The sequence below is a fragment of the Periplaneta americana genome, chromosome 11 (genome assembly GCF_040183065.1).
Source record: "Periplaneta americana isolate PAMFEO1 chromosome 11, P.americana_PAMFEO1_priV1, whole genome shotgun sequence".
NCBI lineage: Eukaryota > Metazoa > Arthropoda > Insecta > Blattodea > Blattidae > Periplaneta > Periplaneta americana.
In genome coordinates, this window is record NC_091127.1 from 100,164,178 (window position 1) to 100,191,786 (window position 27,609).

The window sequence follows — 27,609 nt, forward strand, 5'->3', positions numbered from 1 at the left end:
GGTAATCTTCTTTAAAATATAAATTCTGGGATGGGATGGGATTATACTACATCATGAATGATTTAGAGTGACATATATAATATACATTAGACAACTTAGAATGATATTGGATAGGATGAAGTGGAATGATTTAGAATGACATGGAATAGAATGGGATAAATTAGGTTACATAAGATGATGACTAATATTGAGATGGGACGGAATGAGACGAGATGAAATAGAGTGGGACAGAACGGATTCACCATATGCCAACATGTCGTCTTTCACAATTGACACAAGATGATTACTCATTGACCTGGGGTTAGCACGCAGCCCGATCACCTGCTATAAAACTAGATGTTGTGACTCCATTTATTTAGTTCAGAAGCTTTTGTCATCTAGTCTGCTTAAAAAAATCTGAAAGTTAGGATTTATAAAACAATAGTACAGAGGTCTCCAAAAAGCGTGTAGTCATTCGTGCTCTCGATGCTGCCCGCCGAACATAGTGTGCTGTAAGGCTAGAGGAGGGGGAGAGATTCGTACCTCAACAGATGGGAGCGGTCAGTGGGGGATTGCGGCAACGATCTGCTTAGGTTTACAAGTAATAACATCAAAAGGATAAGAAATATGATACGTTTGTATGTTATTTTGACATATTATGAAGCGTATACTTTTGATTGGGAAATATTCGTGAGCGAATGCAAACATGGAAAATAGAATAATTCATTTCGCATAAGCTGCACTTTCCAAACATCTAGCATTGCCACAAACCATGTAACACGATTGTACATGTCTATTATATTCTGATTGTGTCCTTGCAGATGACAATTCAAATTGTTGAAATTTTCCGAAATACCAACAAGAAATGTTAAATCAGTAACAAACATTTCATCTTCCAGCTCCTGATTGTTCCCTTGTAAATTAAAGGAAACAATTAGGTTCAATGAACAATGTAGATATACTGAAACAATATATACAATAAAGCATATGCATAAAAATCTTATCTAATCTTCATATTCCTCTCTTAGGCCTAATTGCTCTAACAGCTTACGAAATTTTGCGATATTTTAGGAAGGAACCATTGTGTTAACCGATCGTACGACGACATCCATCATCTATTTCATATTTACAACTTTACTCCACAGTGCTTCCTGGTGAATTAAACAATGCAAATATGTTACATTTACAGGCACTCCCTTATCATTCAACCATTTGTTTAGCCTGCCCACCAATCCTGTCCATTTACCAGTCATGGCTGGAGCCCCATCTGTTGCTATTGACACAAGCCGTTGCAAATTCAACCTTTCTGTTCTATGGTGTCTTTCAGTATCTGAAAAGCATCTTCTCCAGTTGTATTTTCCTCCAGAGTAATTACATCTAGAAGATATTCAGACAAAGTAAAATGTTCATTAATTCCTCGGATGAAATTGGCTAGGTGAGCTTTGTCATTTCTATATGTGCTTTGGTCCAATGCAAGTGAGTAAGCTACAAACTAGTTAATTGTTGTTTCGACTTCAGATTCAATTACATTTGCAATCTTGCAAATCCTTCTCTGAACTGTGTTTGGAGATAATTTAATTGTCTTAAAGTTGTGACTGTTCTGGACACAGTATTTTAGTAACGTCCTGTACGCACGATTTTACAAATGCTCATTCTATAAAGGGCTTCATTGATTTTTCAATATTCCAGGTCAGAACATAGCTAGCAAGAAGTTTTTTATTTAAAGCTGAGGATACGTGTGTGATTTGTGTTCGTATTTTCTTGTTTCAAATTTATCAAAATATTTGTATTTTACCTAAAATAAAACGAGAAACTATAAGTATATCATGCGAAACTGAGTGTAAACGTATTGTAATATACTGATTATTATGTATAACCAACAGTTATACAGCAGTCCCAAAATAAATTATTTTTACAGTCCAGCATACCTGTTATTTTATTGTATGATATTCTTTGTGAAGATTCGAGTAGTGTCGTCGCATGTTCAATTTTAACAAGCCCTTAAGAATTTTCGAACAAATTAAACATTTCACATTCTCCCCACTAACACAAATTATATATATATATCTCTTCCCTTTCATCCATGAATGTACTACGGTCATGATTAGAAGACATTGTGAAACGGTCGAACACTCCGAACAACACAATGATAATGGCAGTCCGCCACTGCTCTTCGTTTGCGCATAAACATTGAGTACAGTATAGGTGGGGATGGGTGAGGCGGAGCGGGCTCACTACATACTGACTTCGGTTCCGTTCAGGGGCTTACTCGCGAGTACGCTTTTGGAGATGTCTGCAATAGTATATTACCGGTTGTTTTGTATGGTGGTGAAACTTGGACTCTCAATTTGAGAGAGGAACAGAGATTAAGATTGTTTCAGAATAAGTTGCTTAGGAAAATATGATGAAGTTACAGGAGAATGGAGAAAGTTATATAACCCAGAACTGCACGCATTGTATTTTTCATCTAACATAATTAGGAATATTAATCCCTTGCTGCATGATTTTATTTATTTTCTGAAAATAAAAAAACATCTCGGATGTTAAATACAATAATCTGACCTTAGAAAAAATGGTTAAATGAATATAATTATCATAGTACTGATTTTATTAATAATTTTATGGTTTGTGACATATGGTACTGCATGCAATCATGGTTACTTGTTTGGGATACCTGTGTCAGGAGGGAAAGATACAAATTTAAAACTTTCAAACATGGATTTATTAAAGTCTAAATATAATTTGTTTTACAGATTAGACCTAATCAGGAAAAATCACGCAAATTCTCACAAGTACAATGTTTTACCCGGCTATTTCACTATAGCGTCGTAGAAATTTGACGAAGCAATTCCTATCCTTGTTGAGACACAATTCCGCATTGCAATTTTGGTTTGCCATGCGACATATGATTTCTCTATACAGTCGGGGTACTTGCAGAACAAGAGTTTGAACTCCCACTTGTGTGCATTTTTTATGGTTGTATTGTTTCAACGATGATCTACACTTAGTAGGGAATACAGCCAGAAGTTCCTCTTTCGGAATAAGCAGCAATCTTTCACGCAATTTGATCAGTAATGGACGAATTTTAAATAGTTCATCATGATTAGGTTCATCTGGTCAGTTCCAGTTATTCTTGACAGTGTGTCATATCTGTCCCAGTAAACAGTTTTGAAATATATTATGCTTATAATATAATCTGCCCCAGTATGCCGTAACGGGTTAAATCCAAATGTTTGAGATGAGCTGGGCATGTTGCACGTATGGAACGAATCCAGAAATGCATATGGAGTGTTATTTGGAAGACCTGAAGTAAAAAGACTTTTTGGGAAGCCGAGACATAGATAATACTAAAATGGATTTGAGTGAGGTAGGATCTGTTCCTAGGGACTGGATTAATCTTACTCAGCATAGGGACCGATTGCGGGCTTATGTGAGGGCGGCAATGAACCTCCGAGTTTTTTAAAAGCCATTTGTAAGTAAGTAAGTAAGCACATTAGGAAGACATATTATGTTCTATGAAGGATTACAGTCAACACACGATGTAGAGCCGCTTTGCTTCTACGCCGCAGCTGGAATACTGAATTATAATGTAATGCAACAAAGGACTACACAATTTTTTATAGCTCTTAAATGTTGTTTCTTTTCCTTTTCAGGCTGAGAACGGTGGCCTCATGATGGTGGCCTTCTACCCTCATTTCATCAGTTGCAGCGAATCGGCAACGCTGCATGACGTTGTCGGTAAGTACAAATTTACGAACTACAGTCTAATTTAAGTATATCCCGGAAGGGAATGGCGAACCCTAGAGCTACATATTTCTATCCACAGCTGAGCACATTCCGAACTCAAATCGGCTGACTACACTAACGTTCGACGAGTATTAAAGTTTTTTGAGTAGACAATTCCACTCGTCTTAAGGCCAGTCTCCTTCGTGTGTCGCCAGCTGCGATTGCGCAGTAATAAGAAATAATAACTGGAACAGAGATGGACGGAATGATATCAATGTATAACGTTGGAAAACGGGAGATTCTCGAAAAAACTCCAAACTGCGATCTTGTCCATCTAAATATTACTAAGAATGTATTGTTTAGTGAAAATCTCAGCGTAATCGGGATTCGAGCCCTGACTGCCTGCGTGACACCAAATAGGTGTTATAAATGAGTTATATAAATTTGTACACTTTTACTGAATGCCGGTTCACGGTGAATATTTTCTCTGTAGGACAGTTTACCTGCAATGAACAAGACATTGAAGCACATAAACTTAGATTCAAATATATTTTCCAGTTGAAACATAGACAGAATGAAAATGTCAAACACAGTCCGACAGGTGACCTGGGCGGGATTCGTGAATTCGACGCTGGCAGGTGGGACATCCTGCTTCGGCCTCTGAGGTCCCATTTACGTACGAGTAGCCAGCTAAGCTCTGGGGACCTGGAGCCCCAAGCCCTTTCTAATCAGGCGATACTGACAGGTAGATCATCACATGTGCCAACTGCACACGAGTATGCCGCAGAGACCCGGAGCCCCAAGCTCTTCCTATATCAGCATTGGAAACCATTACTACCTCCATGATTTAACTTCAGTACATTTTTACTATTACGGATGATAGATGAAATGAGGGGGAGTTGGAACGTATTCGTGGAATGATAGAGGGAAACGGGAGTACCCCGAGAAAAAAAACCCTATGCAAAGTCTGCTTTCTCAATCACAAATTTCATCACGATCGGGCCGGGGATGGAACCCGGGTCGCCTGGATGGAAGACCAGAGCGTTAACACTTCAGCCACAGACGCGACACATACTCAACAGCAGCTGTATTTTCCTGGTGATTCGGATCTACGCTTGGACGTGAGTTCGATTTCGCTCTGGCTGATTACCTGATTGGATTTTTTTCCGAGGTTTCCCAACTTTAAGACGAATGTCAGGTAATCTCTTGGCGAATCCTCGGTATCATCTCACCAAATATCATTTAGTTAGGCCAAGCGCCATTTATTAAAAAGGGAGAAAGGAAGGTTAAAGTTAAGTGAATAACATAGTTAATGAAGATTGACATATCGTTTAGTTTTAATGTATATATTTTATTATACTTGCTATATGTTTCCATTGAATTATGGTGATAACTTTATTTTAACCCTTGTTTTCTACGGTTTTAGTAAATGGCGCTTTGCCCACTATGGTTCTGAACCCTTCATATGACGTAGTAGAGGTTATAGCATCGTTAAGTAATTAATTAAAAACAGTATGAGGACAGTCGTTGTACGTCATTACGTGAAATTTAAAAAGCCTTTTTAATGCAACTATTGTCAATAGTATTAGAATAATATTTAACAATTAACAATATCAAAGATAAAAATCATGTCTGCATAATATGATGTATACTTTCAATAGGAAATTATATTTAATTGTATAAATATAAGATTAAATAAATACATATGTGATATATAGGTATATATACATATATCTGTATAATAATACACTGTATTGCATGTTTCTTTCTAGTTGTGTAATAAGTTCAAGTTCAAATGTTGTTTTCGCTGACTATTACACTTTAGGTACGTCATACTACTTTTGACTAGTAAAATGGTCTGAAAGGACGTATTTCAAGCAATCATGGCTGTTTATCGCTACAATTTTATCACTTCCCTACCATTTCTTTATTTTTATCACTTCCGTAGCATTTGTTCGTTTTATCACTTCCGTAGCATATGTTTCTTCGTTTGCCAACATTTCAAACTGCAAATTTTTACGGTAATATAAAACATGCTTTGCGAACGTCATTCATTTACCGTACAGTCAACTGAAAATAGCGGGTCCTTCCAAACAATTTGATGAAGCTAATTTTTAATAAGTCGATATTTTGTTGTATTAGAGTCATTTATTTCTTCTAATCGTGCAAAATTCAATTAAATCTCCCTCGAATTTTGATTTCTCTAGAATCTCAAAACCTCCAGTGAGATTACTGTTGATAACACAGCTACTTACTTATTTACTTACTTACTTACTTCCTTACTTACTTACTTACTTACTGGCTTTTAAGAAACCCGCAGGTTCTTCCCGCCCTCACATAAGCCCGCCATTGGTCCCTATCCTGTGCAAGATTAATCCAGTCTCTGTCATCATATCCCACCTCCCTCAAATCCATTTTAATATTATCCTCCCATCTACGTCTCGGCCTCCCCAAAGATCTTTTTCCTTCCGGCCTCCCAAATAACGCTGTATGCATTTCTCCATTCACCCATACGTGCTACATGCCCTGTCCATCTGAAACGTCTGGATTTAATGTTCCTAATTATTTCAGGTGAAGAATACAATGCGTGCAGTTCTGCATTGTGTATCTTTCTCCATTCTTCTGTAACTTCATCCTTCTTAGCCCCAAATATTTTAATAAGCACCTTATTCTCAAAGAGATAACACAGCTACAGGGTAAGAAAATCTCAGTAACTTTACTGAGCATGATAGGAAGAAATTTTCGCATTTTCTGCCTCCATCTAATTGAGGATAGTTTGTATTACAAATCCGTGTTTATTCTACCTCTTTGATGATGATTGAAAAATAACCCTGGTCTCATCTAACTAACATAACGAATGACTAACCCTCTGGTATCTCAAATCTCTGTCCATAAGTTATATGGTGATAGATTGACGGTTTGTGATATATTTCAAGGGATCAGAAAAACTGTAATGTATGGGAATATTTAAGTTTAAACTTTAGCAGTTGTTTATTGGCAATCTGCGTTAGACAAGAAGTTGTACCTAAATTAAAGAAAAGATTAGTAAAGTTTCAATTTACGTTCACTCGATCAAAGAATATTGAGAAATGGCGTCCGGGTACACATTTGCCGCAAAAGTAATTTTCTACCTTGCTCATGACACGGCAACATATAGAGTATTGTATGAACTTAGTATTGAGTGTGGCACTCTTAATGAGCTTATCTCGCAAAATGTTCTTTTACGTAGTGACCGTACATAGCGCATGTAAACATGTGCTAAACTGCTAGGAATCAAACCATATGACCTTTCATGAGAAAATACAAGTTGAGGTACAGATGGATCCTTTTAGGATGGATATGTTTTAAGGGGTTAGGTACAGTTTACAGCAGTAAATTTTTGAAAATATTAAACATTTTTTTCCTTCATTACTGCATCTTGTACAATAATGAAAATTTGTATGTGTAAAACAATGTCCTTCTGCTATATGAAAAAAATATTTTTACGATTTAAAAAAAATTATTTACATTTTTTTTTTCAAAATTCAGTTCACTGTGCAGTGATGAAGCGTTTCCCACATAACTCATAAACTATCCAACATTCTGTGATTAAATCTTTTATGTATTTTTATGCATGTCACTTCTCTACCTTTGACAGATTGTGTGATAAAAAATGAATTCATTTAAAACAGTGGTCAAATATCAATATTTTCTTCTAACACAAAATTAAAAATAATTGTTTATTAAGGAAGGTAGTTGAAAGAGCACGATATTGTATCATGAGTTTCAGCAATAAAATAAAAGAGAGGGTACATGAAAGAGTTAAAAAGTTTATTAGTTACGAGGAAAATGCTTCATCACTGCACAGTAAACTGGCACCATTTTGAATTTTGAAAAAAAAAAATAAATCGTAAAAATATTTTTTTTCCTATAGCAGAAGGACAGTGTCTTACACATACCAATTTTCATTGTTGTATAAGATACAGTAATGGAGAAAAAAAAAAAGTTGAATATTTCCAAAAATTTTACTGCTGTAAGCTGTATCTAATACACTTAATAACTTATTTACTTACAAATGGCTTTTAAGGAACCCGAAGGTTCATTGCCGCCCTCACATAAGCCCGCCATCGGTCCCTATCCTGTGCAAGATTAAGCCAGTCTCTATCATCATACCCCACCTCCCTCAAATCCATTTTAATATTATCCTCCCATCTACGTCTCGGCCTCCCTAAAGGTCTTTTTCCCTCCGGTCTCCCAACTAACACTCTATATGCATTTCTGGATTCGCCCATACGTGCTACATGCCCTGCCCATCTCAAACGTCTGGATTTCAAGTTCCTAATTATGTCAGGTGAAGAATACAATGCGTGCAGTTCTGTGTTGTGTAACTTTCTCCATTCTCCTGTAACTTCATCCCGCTTAGCCCCAAATATTTTCCTAAGCACCTTATTCTCAAACACCCTTAACCTATGTTCCTCTCTCAGAGTGAGAGTCCAATTAATACACTTCAAAAATAATGTTGAGATTACTTTAATTGTACAATGCTTCAATTTAATCAGTTGATGAGTCGTCACCAACTAGTGCTGGCTAAATTTATGGTTCATGAATCCGAAGTTACTTTGAAGTTTTTCAATTATTCTCCTCAATTTTCATATCCAGTATTTGCTAGAAATCTCTTTCACTTTCTATTTTACTGTTCAAATGTATTCTTCTTTTTCTTCTTCTTCCTCCGTCTCCTCCTCCCCCTCCTCTACCTCCAGAATGGTCTAAAATAGCCTTATAATAGGCCTGCTTGCTAATTGATTTTGTCCATTGTGCGCTTTAACTTCAAGTATTAAACATGCGTCCCAAGGGCAAGTATGAAATTGCATTAGTTGACTTCTCAACCCCCCTTTATACCTAAGGACATGGCGAGATTCTCTTACCCAGTTACTAAGTTAAATCGGCGACTAGGACCCTGCTTTCATATGACGAGGAAAGCAGCAAATTCAACGTAGCTTGCAAGGAATGGTTGGTAAGATCTATCTAGACCTATCAAAGCGAAGGAGATAAAAATGTTTGATGCCTTGATTTGTGTAATGAAATCCGCAGGAACGAAATAGCAGTTAACTAATTAGGTATTTTTACCTTACTCCATCCTAGTCAGAATATTGTAGCAGAATATGAGACTATAATATCGTCTATACCCTCCTGAGTCTTGAGATTATGTATGTGCGGAGACCCGAAGTGCAGTAAAATATACCTGCATTTGTGCTCTAACTATAACCTGCAGAATGTTTTCAGCATTTTCCTTCATGTAAAATATTTTCCATTTTCTTAGTTGTTTTATAAGAAGTATAAAGGGAAAGTGTTATGATGGTGCAAAAAAAAAAAAAAGATCACATCGAGTTGCTTATGGAATCGCATATTTACAAATACACTAAGGGCCGATTTCACCAAACATATTTAACTTTAATTGTCATTTAAAATCTTTTAATTGACACTTAAAGGGACAGTGAATTTCACAAACACAAATTGGGCTTTAAGATTTCATTAAACTATATTTAAGTTAATTGGTCAATATTTGGCCATTTAAATAATTAATCCTGCATTAACGACAATAATTTTCATCATGGCGAGGTCAATGATGGACTTGACATTTGAAAATGATGATTTCTTACCAAGACGGACGAGGATAATTTCCGAAAGAGAAGATTATTATAATACAAAGAACGAAAAAGATTTACAAATGCAGTTTAGGCTAAGCAAAATATAAGCATTGTATATTTTGAATAGTACAGAAGGTGATTTAGTATATCCAACTGATAATTAAGTACTGTACTTCATAATAAATTCATATGATACATCGGTTGAACAAACGTTTATTCAATCTTCGGTTGCCTAAAATATGGCAATTACAGTAATATGAATAACACAATTATCATATGAGCCTAATATTACATTTGAAGGCATTGAAATAGCGCAAATCCATGATGTCTTTCCACTTTGCTTGTTGCATGATATTCCCTTGTATCTACCTACTTTTATAATTATTATTTCATTTTGTTTTCAATATTCCTAAAAACTTTGGGATGATATTTTTTGCATTGAAATCTATTTCTACTTATATCCAATCTTTATTCTTTTCTTCTAAATTCTGCCCATCTTTATTTTTTTTCAATGATTTTAATATGTCTTGGGATTACCAATGTTTATGATGACATCGTAACATAACAAATGAAGTCACTATGAAGATCACTGATTATATTAACAAGGCACATGACTTCGAAAATAAGATTCTACTAGGATTCCGAAGGCCGTGTTGACTTAATTCGGATTAAAATTAATTTATTTTATTTTATATGCGTATCAGTTTGGTGAAATGCAAACGAATTAAATACGATTTAACTTCCGCATTTAAGTTGAATTACAATTAGTTAATTATTAATGAGCTATATAATTAACAAAACTCAACAACATTAATACATTAATAACATATAAAGTTATTTTAACAATAAGTTACATAAACAACAAAATGAGCATACAAGGTTGTTTCCGATCTCTTATTATGAAATTGAATGACATCATGTGCGTCAGCACTCACACGACAGCTGAACTGTGGCGAGAGGTGAGAGACCAGTCATAGTCAGAGGTCACGGCGACTCACAGCAGAAATTCCCAAGAAAATCGAGCCTTTTTGGGAGGGGTACATAACAACCCTTTCCGATGCCAAGTACAGTTAAGTGAAAATAAAAGAAGCCTGCAATGAACGAGGTTTCGTTATTTCCAAGAAAGGCATAGGCCTATTCTATGTGCTTGATAAGATTGGTAAAGCTCGAATAAAATTAATTCGTATCACCTCTTGGGGTGCGGCGACTTGTGACGGGTGGTGGATTTGCTTGCTTTTTCAACTCTGGAATTAATCCCAACCGAGCTTTGCCAGTCTTATTACGTACACACAAGATGCCTTTCTTATAAATAACGAAACCTCGTTCATTGCAGGCTTCTTTTATTTTCGCTTAACTTTACTTGGCATCGGAAAGGGTTGTTATGTACTCCTCCCAAAAAGGCTCGATTTTCTTGGGCATTGCTACTGTGATACACCGTGCACTCTGATTATGAAATCACTCACTACTGGTATGTCACCTCTCGTCTCAATTCAGCTGTCTGTGTGATTCCTGACGCACATGACGTCAGTCAAATTCGTTATCAGAGATCGGAAATAATCCTGTATACAAGGTGAAACAATTATAATGCTCAGATTTACAGAAGTATTTTATAAATTTTAAAGAAGAAAAAGTTCGTCTATAGGCTGGATTCGGGAAGAGTATCTAAAACGCTCATTGAATTTCCGTGTTGAATAGCTATAGGCCTAAGCGTTGACGCAAATAATTAGTGCAACGGCGATCACCAGTAATGGAGATCAAAATTTGGCCGACTTAGGATACCAAAATTTTAGCATAATGACTCATGAACCGAAGGTCTCCACATCAAAGGTGATAAAGATATAATTGTCTAAAAGATGAGCATATTTATTGACATTTTTTCTTCACGGCTAATTCAGCAGAAGACGCTGCGCGTCTGGAGGTATTCGGCAAGTGAGATGGAGCTAGAGTGTCAAAGCAAGTGGAGTCCCAAAATAAAGATTTTCCTCTAGTCTAGAACATGGAATTAAGGTGAGACCATCGGTTCGTTTACTATCCGCGCTACTAATATCTGGTGGTTCCAAAACAGATGGGATGCCACAAGAAGTCGGTGATCTTTTAATGATATCATTGAGTGATGTATGTCTGGGAATGCGACCCTTGCTCCTCGCACAGCTGAGTGCATGATGGCCGTAAATATCAGAAATTCCTCCGCAAATACATTGGTGTGGCTGACAGTTTACAACCAAGGCGTAAAGCCATTGCGATTTTAAAGGATGTGCTATATATTGGACTGCTGATGTGAGGAGATGTGGATTAGTACCATGTTGGTGAAAACGGCCTTAAGAGAGGAACTTGTTATGGGTATGCCATCATTCTAATTTGACCCTCTGTGTGTACAATTATTTCCCCTTAACTACTGAATGGGGTTCAGTCTACTACGTATGAATGAATTTATTAGAACACTATTGAAAATAATTACCTTCATGATTTAATAAATAGGCTAATATATTCCAAAATTAAAAGAAATTTAATGTTCCGTTTGTAAAGAAAATAGGACAATTCCTTTCTCTGAGAAATGAAATTTATTAATTGGTCTATAGCCTATACATTTTTTTCCAGTATTGGGCTATGATTCCGCTTTTGCATTGCTACTTCTGATATAAAATATTCACTACAAATACTCCTGCGAAATGTAGATGTCTACAACAGAATCGGGTTCTTCTGTCTTAAAAGATTAGCGATAATTTGTCTTAGCCCCCCCCCTTCGAACCCAAAAGTAATTACTTTCAAAATAAATTTACCTTTCAACAGCCTGATTTAATAGTGCTGTGTCATTAAAATATACTTAAAATCCCATTATGTGCCTCTCATATATATTTCACTTCGAAAACATATTTTCGTAAATACACATAAATGAATTGAAGAGTCCACTGCAAGAATGATGGAAGTCATTTGGAATACATTTTGCAGGAGAACCAATTGAAAGTTTGAAATGCTTAGCGCTCAAAGCTTAACTGTGATTTTCCGATCATTACTGGACAATGACTATCAGTGTTAATGCCATATAACTCTCTATGTACATTCTATATGTCTTAAGCTATGCATTGACAGTCTTGGTTCATTTTCGACAAGAAAGTCACATCCATCATTCTTGCAGCGGACTCTTCAATTGTAAATTATGTTTCATTTAAAGGCGTTTGCAACTTTCGAGGTTATATCACCGTTGCCGGTGTGCCGAAATTTTGTCCCGCAGGAGTTCTTCTACATACCAGTAAATCTACTGACATGACCATGTCGCATTTAAGTACACTTAAATGCCATCGTCCTGGGTCGGGATCGACCCGAAAACTCGGTCACAGAAATCCAGCACTCTACAGACCACATAAATAATATACCTACTATAATAAATGTAATAAACCAATAACTACTTCGTGTGAATGTGTTGCATCTTTAGTACAAAGTTTCTGTGTACTTAAGTTACAAATGAATTCAGTCAGAAGTTATGCATTATTTTCACAATTATTTTATTTACAGAGTCTATCTGTGTAGAGTACCACAGTCTATTGACTTATGTGTCAGCCGTATTATTCGTGCTCCGCTGCGATTTTCATCCTCCATTCACCAGTGACCTTTACGGTTTATTTGATGAAAAAAATGGCTGGTGTCGGAATTATCGCAGAAAATAATAGTAGTAAGAAATTAAAATTTACTGTCTGTAGGTGCACAGTATATTTTCAGTCGCTCTGTAACATATTATATTTTTATTACAAGGCAGATTATAAATGTAGCACGTCTCCCAATCCTGGGCAGGATACAAGAATTTTGTAATATATTTTTGTCTGAAGTTGGCAACAACAGGCAAACTAAACTTGTGGTTCAGTGCATCAATAACAGTGAATCAGATGTGCTTACGTAGATTGGAAGAAATGTAACAGATATAAAGCATAAATAACAGAGAAACCTTGCCCATTAATTATGGAAGTTTCACAAAAAAACTTGGGGAGAGATCAGTTTTACAGATATGGAGCCAAACTCTTCTTGTACTTCCTGGACTTTCGTCAATCTATTTCTTCATTACTTTATCCATCTTCTTCCAATTTCTGTCTTCTGTTCTGTTGTCCCTCTTTCTCTCAATTGTTTACCTCTAATCACAAACAAGTTTCATTTGGAATATGTGAAAGCGAAAATTTTCTGATACGTATCACGAGACTTTATGAAATAAAACTCTCTTGCGCTCTTTTAAATTTCGTAATTATGGGTATTTTGCACGTTTCTTAAACTCCATGTTATTTAGGACTCGGAGGAAGCCATGGCTTGAATTCGTTCAATAAAATCCATCACCGGAAACAGTGTTGAGACCAGGATATATTAATCTAAAACCTACACTGTAACCACTAAATCATAATACGTTAATAATGAAACATGTACATACGTTACCACTACTACTACTCTACCAACCTACTTCTACAGTACTATAGTCCACTTTTATTATACTACGCATAGCCTAATACTATTACTATAAATAGTCTACTTGAATATCAGTATTACTAATCTATAATTAACACTAACTCTCCAATGTTAGTGCCCAACTACTACAACCAGTTTACTAATACAGCAATTACAACGCTATTATAATTACTTAGTTACTATCACAAATACTAGTATACTAATGCCCTACTACTACTGCTACTGCTACTGCTACTCCTACTGCTACTGCTACTGCTACTGCTGCTACAAACTCGGCTAATTTTGTGACACGGCTAATTTCGTGATATTTTTATTTACATTTACCACGAAATTATACCAGTGACAAATTTAATTCTGATGGTGTAGTATAAACGGCAGAACAAAGAGTTTGTTTACTGTACTCTTGCTGTAACGTGAGCGGGTTTTTTTTTTTTTTTTTTTTTTTTTTGGAAACTACTTGAAGCGTTGTGAAATCTATAGCTTTGAATTTGTGAGTGAATATAACATCCGATTTTCTTTGCTAAGGGGTTAGGTACAGCTTACAGCAGTAAATTTTTTGGAAATATTCAACATTTTTTTCCTTCATTACTGTATCTTGTACAATAATGAAAATTGGTATGTGTAAAACACTGTCCTTTTGCTATATGAAAAAAATTTCTTACGGTTAAAAATGATATATATATATATATATATATATATATATATATATATATATATATATATATATATATATATATATATACTGTATATTTTCAAAATTCATTTGGAAACTACTTGAAGCATTGTGAGATCTATAGCTTTGAATTTGTGATTGAATATAACATCCGATTTTCTTTGCTAAGGAGTTAGGTACAGTTTACAGGAGTAAAAGTTTTGGAATATTCAACATTTTGTTTCCTCCATTACTGTGTCTCGTACAATAATGAAAATTGATATATGTAAAACTCTGTCTTTTTGCTGTATGAAAAAATTTTTACGATTAAAAAATTATATATAAGAGGGGGATCCAGGAAATAACGACCGTTCGCGCATACCCGCCGCGCAGCTGACTCCCCTTCCTTGTTTGAAGGTCAACTGGCTTCCTTAACATGTGTTCTCAAAATGTTGTGAGTACTGGTTGCAACAAGTCGCCATTGTGCATTTTGTGTTACTTCAAATGAACGACGTGATTGATAATCCCGCCGACTGTGAGGTGAGGAGTGTGATTCGATTTTTGAATGCCCGACATTTGAAACCTGCAGAAATTTACCGGCAATTGAAAGAAGTGTATGGTGATACTGTAATGAATGAAAGAAATGTGAGAAAATGGTGCGAAATGTTCAACAATGGGCGAACAAATGTCCACGATGAAACTCGACCCGGACGCCCATCACTCATCACAGAAGACCTGAAGACTAAAGTGAACGACAGAATCTTGCAAGACAGGCGCACATCACTCGACGAATTGCATATTGCCTTTCCTGACATTTCTCGTTCTTTGCTTGGTGAAATTGTGTCGCAACATCTTGGCTACCACAAAATCTGTGCACGATGGGTTCCACGGCAACTGAGTGACCAACACAAAACTCAGAGAATGGCCTCAGCATTGACATTCTTGATGCGATATCACACAGATGGAGACGCCTTTCTTGATCAAATTGTGACTGCTGATGAGACCTGGGAGTCTCACAACACCCCAGAGACCAAGCTCCAATCACGTCAGTGGCATCATCCCTCTTCACCCAAGAAACCGTGAAAATTCAAACAGACTCTCTCAACACAAAAAGTCATGGCTACTGCTTTTGGGATCGCAAAGGTGTTCTTTTGCTGGATTTCATGCCAAAAGGCACTACGATCAATGCAAATCGTTATTGTGAAACTTTACGAAAACTACGGCGAGCCATCCAAAACAAGAGGCGAGGAATGCTTTCGAGAGGAGTTGTGCTTCTTCACGACAACGCCCGCCCGCACACTGCTGCTTCAACTTGAGAAATGCTGGATCAATTCGGTTGGGAAATCTTTGATCATCCGCCCTATAGTCCAGGCCTTGCTCCTAGCGATTTTCACCTTTTCACTAAGCTGAAAGACTTTCTGGGTGGTACGCGTTTTGGAAGTGATGAAGAGTTGAAGAAGACAGTGAACTGGCGGCAGAGGAGTATAACACGGGAATTCTAAAGCTAGTGAACAGATACGACAAATGTTTAAATGTAGGTGGTGATTATGTAGAGAAGTAAAGGAAGCTTCAGTTATGTAACAGACTTTGTTTTTTCAAATAAATATATATTTTTTTAATTATTACAACAAAACGGTCGTTATTTCCTGGATCCCCCTCGTATATATATATATATATATATATATATATATATATATATATATATATTTTTTTTTTTTCCAAAATTCATAATGATAGTAGTTCACTGTGCAGTGATGAAGAGTTTCCTTCATAACTCACAACTTGTCAACTTTTTCATGTTCTCTCTCTTTTATTTTATTGCTGAAACACATGGTTAGAATATCATGCTCTTTCAATTAAATTCCGTAATAAATAATATTTTTTTTATTTTGTATTATAAGAAAATACTGGTATTTTACCATTTTTGTTAATGAATTTATTTTTAATCAGGCAATCTATCAAAGACAGAGAGTGATCTTGCATCATAATTTAGATAGACTCTTGCATGCATAAATACACATAAAAAATGACATCAAAAAATATTGGATAGTTTTTCGTTATGTGGGAAACGCTTAATCACTGCACAGTGAAGTGAATTTTGAAAAAAAAAAAAAAAAGTAAATAATTTCTTTAAATCGTAAAAATATTTTTTTTTTATATAGCAGGACAGTTTTTTTACACATACTAATTTTCATTATTGTACAAGATACAGTAATGGAGGAAAAAATGTTGGATATTTCCAAAATTTTACTGCTGTAAGCTGTACCCGACCCTGTAAAAGAACAGTTTTTGCTTGCTTTGTGGTTCAAATTATGTTTAATGGCAAGTACTGATATTGTATACTTCTTGGTGAAAAAAATATATACATCTCAATACACTGATTATGTAACAGAGACTTATCTCATTCCACGAGGTCATTTTTTGTTTCTCTTTATAAATTTTTTCAATATTGTAACAATATTCTCTGTTGAAAGAAATATCATATACATGAAACGTAAAATATTTGTGTGTGTGTGTGTGTGTGTGTTTATTCATAGCATCTCTGATACCTTGTCCATACCGTGCATGTCGTAGATAGAAGATAGTCGCAGGGTCAAATGTGGAAAGAAATACAATATAAGTGATATGAAAGAGGCATTTGATTGTGTCTAAAACAAAGAAAAACTGTCGCAAAGAAACCTCGTCTTTTCCTTGACAAGTTCGACGAGGACCAGCAAGAGACCAAAGAAGCACTCAAGAAGAATGACATTTCCAGTTTCTCAAGTGAGTTAAAAGCGGTAGACAAGGAAACAGCAACTCTTCAGGAATCAAACGAACAAGAAACGTGCCTAAAGAAAATCCGAATGATAAGTTTATGATTTTTGTGCAGATCTTGCTCAGGAAATTTCGAGGACGACAAGTACAGTGAAAGATGGATTTAATGTGTCACCTGTGAACAATGATCTCATGATACATATCAGTACCTTTCAAAATACAGAAAAATCTTTAATTGTTTGAGTTGTAGGTATGAATCTGACAGAGGATTAAAAAAAATTGACTGAAATGTCTAAACATTTTGAATTTAAGGACTATCACGAAAATAAACTTGTACTATCACGAAGTTATACCAACCCTTCTAGGGTGCTATTTTTTTATTTTTGTTTATTTGTATTACTTGTAAGAATTTAACTGAATATGCCTAAATATTTTGAATTTAAGGACTAACACGAAAATACTCTTGCACTATTACGAAATTATACCAACCCTTCTGGAGTGCTATTGTTTTTGTTTATTTGTATTACTTGTTTGCAATTATTGTATAAATTCACTTGAGTTAAAAATACTGACTACTACTCGTAGTCTACAGTTATTACAACTCGAATGTCACTACTACTGGTCTATTACTAATACTACTAGGCCTATGTAGTTAAACTCAAACTCCACGTGCGCCCGGACAAGTTTCTCGTGGTAATAATAATAATAATAATAATAATAATAATAATAATAATAATAATAATAATAATAATAATAATAATATAATCATTATCATCATCCAATTCAAGCACTAAACCTAGTGGTCTAGTGCGGTCTCAATGGTCTCATGCCATCTTTTTAATGGTCTTCCAACAGATCGTTGTCCAAAAGGGCGGTAATGTAGCACTGCCTTTGGCCATCTTTCTGTTCGGTTTGTAAAGAGTATTAATGCGTCTCAAATACCCACTCCTACTCAATTCCCATCCTCCATTGTTCTACACATTTCCTTAACTGGAATATTTAATTCAATTTTATTATTAACAGTAATATACCTCTTTTTGGTTTCACCTGCTCGTGGCACAACCTGCTTTAACTAACGAGGCTCTGGAGACAGAGTTACAGCGGTATAGCTCTTCCGACGACATGGAGGAAATGCCGTGTAGTGCCTGTCCAGAGGCTATATAAGGTGGCAGCCCCACCACTGGTCTTACCTAGCGATAGTCTTGTAAACTATTCTGGGGAAATTCAATTACAGTGAAGTCTCAAATGGTAGATATCCGGATGGATAAAACTGACGAGACATAGAAAATAATAATAATAATAATAATAATAATAATAATAATAATAATAATAATAATAATAATAATCATGTTGGTTAGATTTCACCTGGCAGAGTTAAGGTAGTAGGGCCTTCTGTATCACTCAACCAGGTAGGGATTATGCATACCAATAATAATTAAGATAAATTATAACATTTGTATGAATATAACATAGAAACAAAACCCACATTGTCGCTTCAAGTGGATAGCATTTTGTAGTTGTTAACAATAATAGTAATGGTATATTAGGACATTATGAGAATGCATTTAATTTATAACAATGTATATTATTATGTTGAATAAATTTCGACGGTGTTATGCATCAATCAAGTAAGCGCCACTTCTTTGGAAATTGAGATTTTGATGACAGTGGTCATACTGGAGAATAAACTAAGTGTACGCACACTTTTGTATACTTTCCTTGAAATATACTCTTTTTATTAAAGAAAAATGTACGCGCCATTGCTCGAATCTGAGATTGCAAGTTTAGCATCAAACAACTATGCGCCTAAATCTTTATAAGTGCTGAACGTAGTTACGCATCAAACAGTAAGCGGTATGTTCCTGGCGCTTACATTGTTGAGGCATCTCTAATATGCTTTCAATTGTGGTTGTCACTTGGATGAGGTCGTCTAGAAGATTGTCAATCCATTGTTAATTTTATAAGTATTGAAGTGTATTGGCTGGCCACCTGGTTTCGCGGCCAGAAGCGCTAACCGTTGCTTCACAGGTGTGGACTCGTCGTATGGAAGTCTTTGTGCTTAAAATTTCGGAAGACTCGTCAAGTTTTATTTGTGGAATGATTGAAAGTCATGTGTTTTTGAGTAATAGAAAATGCAGTAGCTGATGTGAGAATCTGTTATCTATTATTCCCCATTTAGGGGGGGACACGGATGGGACTGTCCTCGCTCGGGTGAGCCCATTGTACTGCACGGGATGGAGTTGTGTGCATGCCCTAAGGCTAAGGCCCCACGCGCTACAGATCCCCCGTGCGCCGCCTCCTAACTCCCATAGAGTCTACATGATCCCTTTATCATTCCACGTAGCCCACACCGCGGTCCCTCATCCCCGGTCCCACGAGTTACCAGTGAAGAGCCCATGGTGCATAGCGCTACCACCAAGAACGACTGATCACATATCCACGGGGTCCAAGTCCGGCAGCGGCCCGCGGCAAGCAAGCCCGAAACATATACAAGGCGCATCCAGAAAGTAAGTTTCCCGATTTTTTCCCCTTGAAATAAACGTAATTAGCCGTGTCAATTGCGCATGCATAACAGATCTATGACGTATCAATTATTTGCCAGCCGGACAGGTCCCTCCTGGTGCCAGTAGCGTGGCAGCAGTGGTCCGAAATGGAAGCTCTTATTCCTTCTCCCGCCGTCTGCGAGGTTCGGTCGGTGATAAAGTTCTTTAATGCACAAACACACACACACACACACACTCTCTCTCTCTGTCTCTCTAGCTCTCTCTCTCTCCGGTGAGCGTTTTGGCAATGACGAAGAGCTGAAGACGTCTGTCACACGCGGTTCTATTCACAGGCGGGAGAGTTCTACGACAGAGGGATACAAAACTTGATCCCACGATACGACAAGTGTCTCAATTCTGATGGTGACTATGTTGAAAAATAGCTGAAACATTGCTGTACCTGTTGCCAATAAATGTTTCCCTGAAAGTGTGTGTCCTCTTTAAAAAAAAAATACGGAAACTTACTTTCTTGATGCACCTCGTAAAACGGAAACGAGGTCCAACGCCGAAAGTTACCCACCAATTGAAAGATGAATTCCAAAACCAACTAAATCTTTTTTTTGGTGATTTTTAAGCTGTGCTGCTTACTGTCTATACAAAACTAGAAAGGTATTGACAGTTCAGAGTCTTAAAGGCGCTCAAACCAGCCAACCAGAGTCCATGGCAACAGGTCGGCGTTGCCGACTCTTTCACAGCGTGCACGTGATAGCAACTGTTTCGTTCGGAAGCGTTTAATCTACGGTACTATGACACAGAAATAATTATTTTTGTTATTACTATTGGTTCTGTCGTGGCTATTGTTTTCGTAGGTATATATTACCGACTACGTTCAAAAAGATGCAAATTTCGCTACGAGAACCGGAACCTTCCACTGCAGCGTTTCTTTTATGTACACTATCGTGAGGAATTTAAGTTTCATATCTACGGTGGGCGGGCGAAAGTGCTAAAGTTATTACTTCTTGTTATATAAGATTTCCCTCATTAAATCTGTTTCCTAAAAAAAATCAATTTAGCAATATAATTACGAAGGGATTAATTTATTAGCCAGAAATAGCATCACTATCATCTTTTGTCCCTTTTAAGTCATCGGTGTAATATGAAATAGGCCTAATTGATTTTGCGTCATTATTACTGATACTAATATCTCAAACGCCTAGCCCAGATGAACCACACGCCCCACTGTGTTCTCTACTGTTCGCTATAGGGATGTGACAAACGGTTATTTTCTTGTAACTGTTATAACTGTCTCCGTTACTTTTGTTCAGTAGTTATAAATAACGGTTATAAGTAACGGTTACAATTTCCTGCCGGAGACAAAATAGCAGTCACATAAGAAGAAGTTATATTTAACGGTTAAATAACTAGCAGAGGCATAGAAGCAGTTAGCTACCCACGAACAAGTTATATTTGAATGTTAAATAACTTATATTGTAAAAATGATTGAAAACGTTGATTAGTACATTTGTAGCAGAAATACTGTACCATAAAACATTGGTTTCATTTACCTTTCAACATTCGTAACAAACGCATAATAATAATAATAATAATAATAATAATAATAATAATAATAATAATAATAATAATAATAATCAACACGCCATAGAACAAACTGCTATTTAACAAACAGAATCATGAATCATATTATACCTCAAATATTATGTATATTATGAATTTATTTATTATAATAAATACGCATATAGCGTAGATCAGTGATTTTCAACCAGAAGTCCGCGGCCACCTGGGTATCCGCATAGCTATTAATGCGGGATCGCGAACAAAATAATAATAATAATAATAATAATAATGATAATGATAATGATAATGATAATAATAATCATCATCAACAGTACGCCACAGAACCGACTGTTATTTAAAAAAACACAATCATGAATCATATTATACCTCAAATATTATGTATATTATGAATTTATTTATTACTAGCCGTACCCGTGCGCTCCGCTGCACCCGTTAGAAATAAATATAAAGTAATTACATAATTAAAATAGGACATTTGATCCAGGGAATATTCCTGTTTGATAGAAGGTTAAATCGTTTAATATGTTACTTAATTTAAATTATATTTAAATAATTAAAATGGAATCATTTTGGTCCACAGAGCACTCATTTGGTGCAATGACAATTCCTTTAACATGTTTCTTAATTTTTATTACATGCATCCATAGTTCAATGAACATTGGCATCGTTTACATTTAATGTGTATACTTTATTTTACTTGTTATGTTTCCATTGAATTATGGTAATAACTTAATTTTAATTCTTGTTTTCTACGTATTCAGTAAATGGCGCTTGGCCCCCTATGGTTCTGAACCTTTCAAATAACTTAAATAACTTATATTATATTATATTATATTATATTATATTATATTATATTATATTATATTATATTATATTATATTATATTATATTATATTATATTATATTATATTATATTATATAAACAGTGTGTTGATAACGGATGTACTCCGATAAGTAAGTTTTCAATTTGTTATGGGGGCTCTTGAATCTCAGGAGGAACAAATTTTATTTTACAACAGAGCAACATAATCTGCTAGGCTCATTACCCAAATTTTTTGCATTTCATTTAATGCATATGTATTTTAACTCGATTCAATTGAGCATAGTTAAAATTTGGATTATAAAATAATGAAATGCTAAGCTAACGTATTATTACTGCATACTAAATCAATACACTCTCGTTGTTCGTTAATTCTCTGAGATAAACATTATTTTAAGAAATAAATGAAACGAATACACAGAATAGCCTATCAAGATTTCTGTGCATAAGAAGCTATTTTAATCTTACCTGTCCTCAATTCACTCAGAAGTTACTGTAATAACATTATAGCATTATGTCCATACAGAGAAATTACACTTTCCAATGGTGAAATAATAATTAATTATACAAATCGGTTAATTTAGCTTCCGATATTGCTTCATACAAACACAGAAACATTTTCTGTAGGCTATGATTCATAGCTTTCGATTGTTGTTGACCTAGGCCCCTTATAGACGAAGTCAATTATTTATTTCACTACACGGCCTTAGATGGCAGTTATTTTAATTTTAAAACTCATGTATCTCATTAAATATCAGTCCTATCAAAATGTTTCAAAGAATACAACTTATCGGAAATGATTTTTAAAGAAAGTTTTGTTATGTAACATTTTTCATAAAAATTATTAATAAGCGAGATATTTCGATGTATTTAATTCAGGCCCCCTTATAACCTGCCTTTTAAATAACGTATTTTGAATGCCATATAGCCTATAATCTAAGTTACAACGAACTTAATTTATATTCCATTTTCATCGAAATCCGTTCAGCCATTATCGCGTGAAAAGGTAACAAACATTCAGACAGACAGACAGACAGACAGACAGACAAAAATTTCAAAAAAGCGATTTTCGGTTTCAGGGTGGTTAATTATATATGTTAGGACCAATTATTTTTGGAAAATCGAAAATTACCAGAAAAATTTCGGCTACAGATTTATTATTAGTATAGATTATAAATATTTATTTATTACTACCCGTACCCGTGCGCTCCGCTGCACCCGTTAGAAATAAATATAAAGTAATTACATAATTAAAATAGGACATTTGATCCAGGGAACATTCGTGTTTGATATAAGGATAAATCGTTTATTATGTTACTTAATTTAAATTGTATTTGCATAATTAAAATGCGATCATTTTGATCCAGAGACCACTCATTTGGTCATAAAAATTATTTTAGGAAATACAGGAAACGAATGTACAGAATAGCCTATCAAGTTTTCTGTGCATAAGAAGCTATTTTAATCTTACCTGTCCTTGATTCACTCAGAAGTTACTGTAATAACATTATAGCATTATGTCCATCTAGAGAAACTACACTTTCCAATGGTGAATTACTAATTAATTATACAAATCGGTTAATTTAGCTTAAGATATTACTTCATATAAACACAGAAACATTATCTGTAGGCTATCTTTCATAGCTTTCGATTGTTGCTGTCCAAGGCTCCTTATAGACGAAGTCGTTTGTTTTTTAATTCATTACACGGCCTTAGATGACAGTTATTTTAATTTTAAAACTCATTTATCTCATTAAATATCAGTCCTATCAAAATGTTTCAAAGAATAAAACTTATCGAAAATTATTTTTAAAGAAACTTTTGTAATGTAACATTTTTCATAAAAATCAATAATAAGCGGGATATTTCGATTTATTTAATTCAGGCCCCCTTATAACCCCCCTTTTAAATAATGTATTTTGAATGCCATATAGCCTAAAAATCTAAGTTACAACAAACTTAATTTATATTCCAATTTTCATCGAAATCGGTTCAGCCATTATCGCGTGAAAAGGTAACAAACATATAGACAGACAGACAGACATACAAACAAAAATTTCAAAAAAACGATTTTCGGTTTCAGGGAGATTAATTATATATGTTAGGACCAAATATTTTTGGAAAATCGAAAATTACCAGAAAAATTTCGGCTACAGATTTATTATTAGTATAGATAATAAATACGCATATAGCGTAGATCAGTGATTTTCAACCAAAAGTCCGCGGCCACCTGGATATCCGCACAGCTATTAATGCGGGATCGCGAACAAAATAATAATAATAATAATAATAATAATAATAATAATAATAATAATAATAATAATAATAATAATAATAATAATAATAATAATAATAATAATCATCATCATCATCAATACGCCACAGAACCGAATGTTATTTAAGAAACACAATCATGAATCATATTATACCTCAAATATTATGTACATTATGACTTTATTTATTACTAGCTTAAATTACCCGGCGTTGCAAGGGCTTAAAATTTTGGTCTATTTCTAAATAAACTGTTTATTAGACTTATCGGAGACCTCGGCAAGGGAACTATATAAAACCAAAACGAACCATATTTACTTATGTTTTCTCCTCCCTAGTGACGAATATTAAAGAAAGTGCCACTAATATCCAAAGAAACTGACTAATCGAAATAATTCCATCTCACCTATGAATAGAGTTTTAACAACATTAAGACCTTATGCTACAGGGATATTTAAGATATTTACCTTTGTGATTGATGATAATATTTGTCGTACCACGGCATTATGCATTATTAAGCCTTTCTGCCCACAATATATTTAATTTCCTTCAAGGCCAAACTACAATCTGTAACGGATGGATTCTATCAAATACATGGATTTCAGGGTGTTCTGCAGCAACGGAGACTATACTCATCAGAATTCACTCTCCTGGAGAAGGCAATGTAGAACACTACCACAACAGAAAATCATATTTTTCTATAAACGGCCAAGTCATTAGTGACCATAACTTATTAATAAGAGACGGGTTAACAGCAACAGTAAAATAGGCTCTATATTATTATTATTGCAATATTATAATATTATCACAAATATTACTATAAATTATAATAATTGCTTGAAATCGAATGTCTATAATAGCAATACTTGGGATAAAAACATCATCTTCTTTCGTTTTTCCAGTTAATATTGGCACTCATATTACGTTTCGCATGAGTTTTTGACACAAATTTTTGTTAGTGCATAATTTTGGTGAGTCAATATTTCGCAATAATAGGTCTACTATGGCTATTCAATATTAAGTAAATTATGTGGTAGCAATCCTTGTAGTTTGATAGAATTCTACAATTCAATTGGATAAAACAGTCTGCTCACTACCTACAAAACTGCATCAGGAATTCATAATACTGTCCTGGACTGCGTAAAGATACTTATTGCATGAATTATCTAGTTTTAGCCTTGATGATGTGTAACAACAATGTAATTTAATTTCGTGTTAAAATTTCCAAGGCCTCGTGAAAGTCTATGTTGAATACAACAGACAATAATAAAGAACAATTGACTGTAGAAGATTTTGCATTTTAATATAATACATGAATATTTGATCTATTTATTTATATTTTTTATATATTTAATTAATTTAACTTCCATTTGCACAATTTTAATGTAGCCTATGTTCTTCTTCTGGTTATGAAGGTTAAACGTGCAAACTTTGGCACATATCGGTCAAAGCGTGTAGATTTGTATAGAGAACATACACACACATGCATACATACATACATACATACATACATACATACATACATACATACATACATACATACATACATACATACATACATACATACATACATACATACATACATACATACATACATACATACATACATACATACATACCCACATTCAATTTTATATATTACTAGCTTAAATTATCCGGCGTTACCCGGGTTTTAAATTTTGGTCTATTTCTAAATAAACTGTTTGTTAGGCTTATCGAAGACCTCGCCGAGGGAACTATGTAAAACCAAAATGAACCATATTTTTTATGTTGTCTCCTCCCTAGTGACGAATATTAAAGAAAGTGCCACTAATATCCAAAGAAACTGACTAATCGAAACAATTCCATCTCACCTATGAATAGAGTTTTAACAACATTAAGACCTTATGCTACAGGGATATTTAAGATATTTACCATTGTGATTGATGATAATATTTGTCGTACCACGGCATTATGCATTATTAAGCCTTTCTGCCCACAATATATTTAATTTCCTTCAAGGCCAAACTACAATCTGTAACGGATGGATTCTATCAAATACATGGATTTCAGGATGTTTTGCAGTAACGGAGACTATACTCATCAGAATTCACTCTCCTGGAGAAGGCAATGTAGAACACTACCACAACAGAAAATCATATTTTTCTATAAACGGCCAAGTCATTAGTGACCATAACTTATTAATAAGAGACGGGTTAACAGCAACAGTAAAATAGGCTCTATATTATTATTGCAATATTATAATATTATCACAAATATTACTATAACTTATAATAATTGCTTAAAATCGAATGGCTATAATAGCAATACGTGGGATAAAAACATTATCTTCTTTCGTTTTTCCAGTTAATATTGATACTCATATTACGTTTCGCACGAGTTTTTGACACAAATTCGTGTTAGTGCATAATTTTAGTGAGTCAATATTTCACAATAGTAGGTCTACTATGGCTATTCAATATTAAGTAAATTATGTGGTAGCAATCCTTGTAGTTTGAAAGAATTCAATTGGATAACACAGTCTGCTCACTATCTACAAAACTGCATCGAGGAATTCATAATACGGTCCTGGACTGCGTAAAGATACTTATTGCATGAATTATCTAGTTTTAGCCTTGATGATGTGTAACAACAATGTAATTTAATTTCGTGTTATAATTTCCAAGGCCTCGTGAAATTCTATGTTGAATACAACAGACAATGATAAAGAACAATTGCCTGTAGAAGATTTTGCATTTTAATATAATACATGAATATTGATCTATTTATTTTTATTTTTTATATATTTAATTAATTTAACTTCCATTTGCACAATTTTAATGTAGCCTATGTTCTTCTCCTGGTTATGAAGGTTAAATGTGCAAACTTTGGCACATATCGGTCAAAGCGTGTAGATTTGTATAGAAGAACATACACACACATACATACATAAATGCATACCCACATTCAATTTTATATATTAAGAAGATAATAAATACGCATATAGCGTAGATCAGTGATTTTCAACCAGAGGTCCGCGGCCACCTGAGTAGCCGCACAGCTTTTAATGCGGGATCGCGAACAAAATAATAATAATAATAATAATATAATAATAATAATAACAACAATCATAATAATAATAAAAATAATAATAATTAAATAATAATAATAATATTAATAATAATAATCATGAAACTGTAGTCGGGTGGTCTAATGATAGGAAGAGATATTTCTTTTATATAAAACACGGTATAGCTTATCTCAGAGATTTCTTCG

General features: G+C 34.6%; 1 protein-coding gene across 1 annotated transcript in view; it reads left to right on the plus strand.

Annotated features, from left to right (window-relative positions):
• LOC138708536 (dipeptidase 1-like) overlaps window positions 1-27,609 on the plus strand; it is a 297,564-nt gene that overhangs the window by 82,792 nt on the left and 187,163 nt on the right. The window contains exon 4 of the mRNA XM_069838651.1: window positions 3,633-3,717. Coding sequence (XP_069694752.1) covers window positions 3,633-3,717 — 85 coding nt within the window. The remainder of the gene's footprint in view (window positions 1-3,632; window positions 3,718-27,609) is intronic.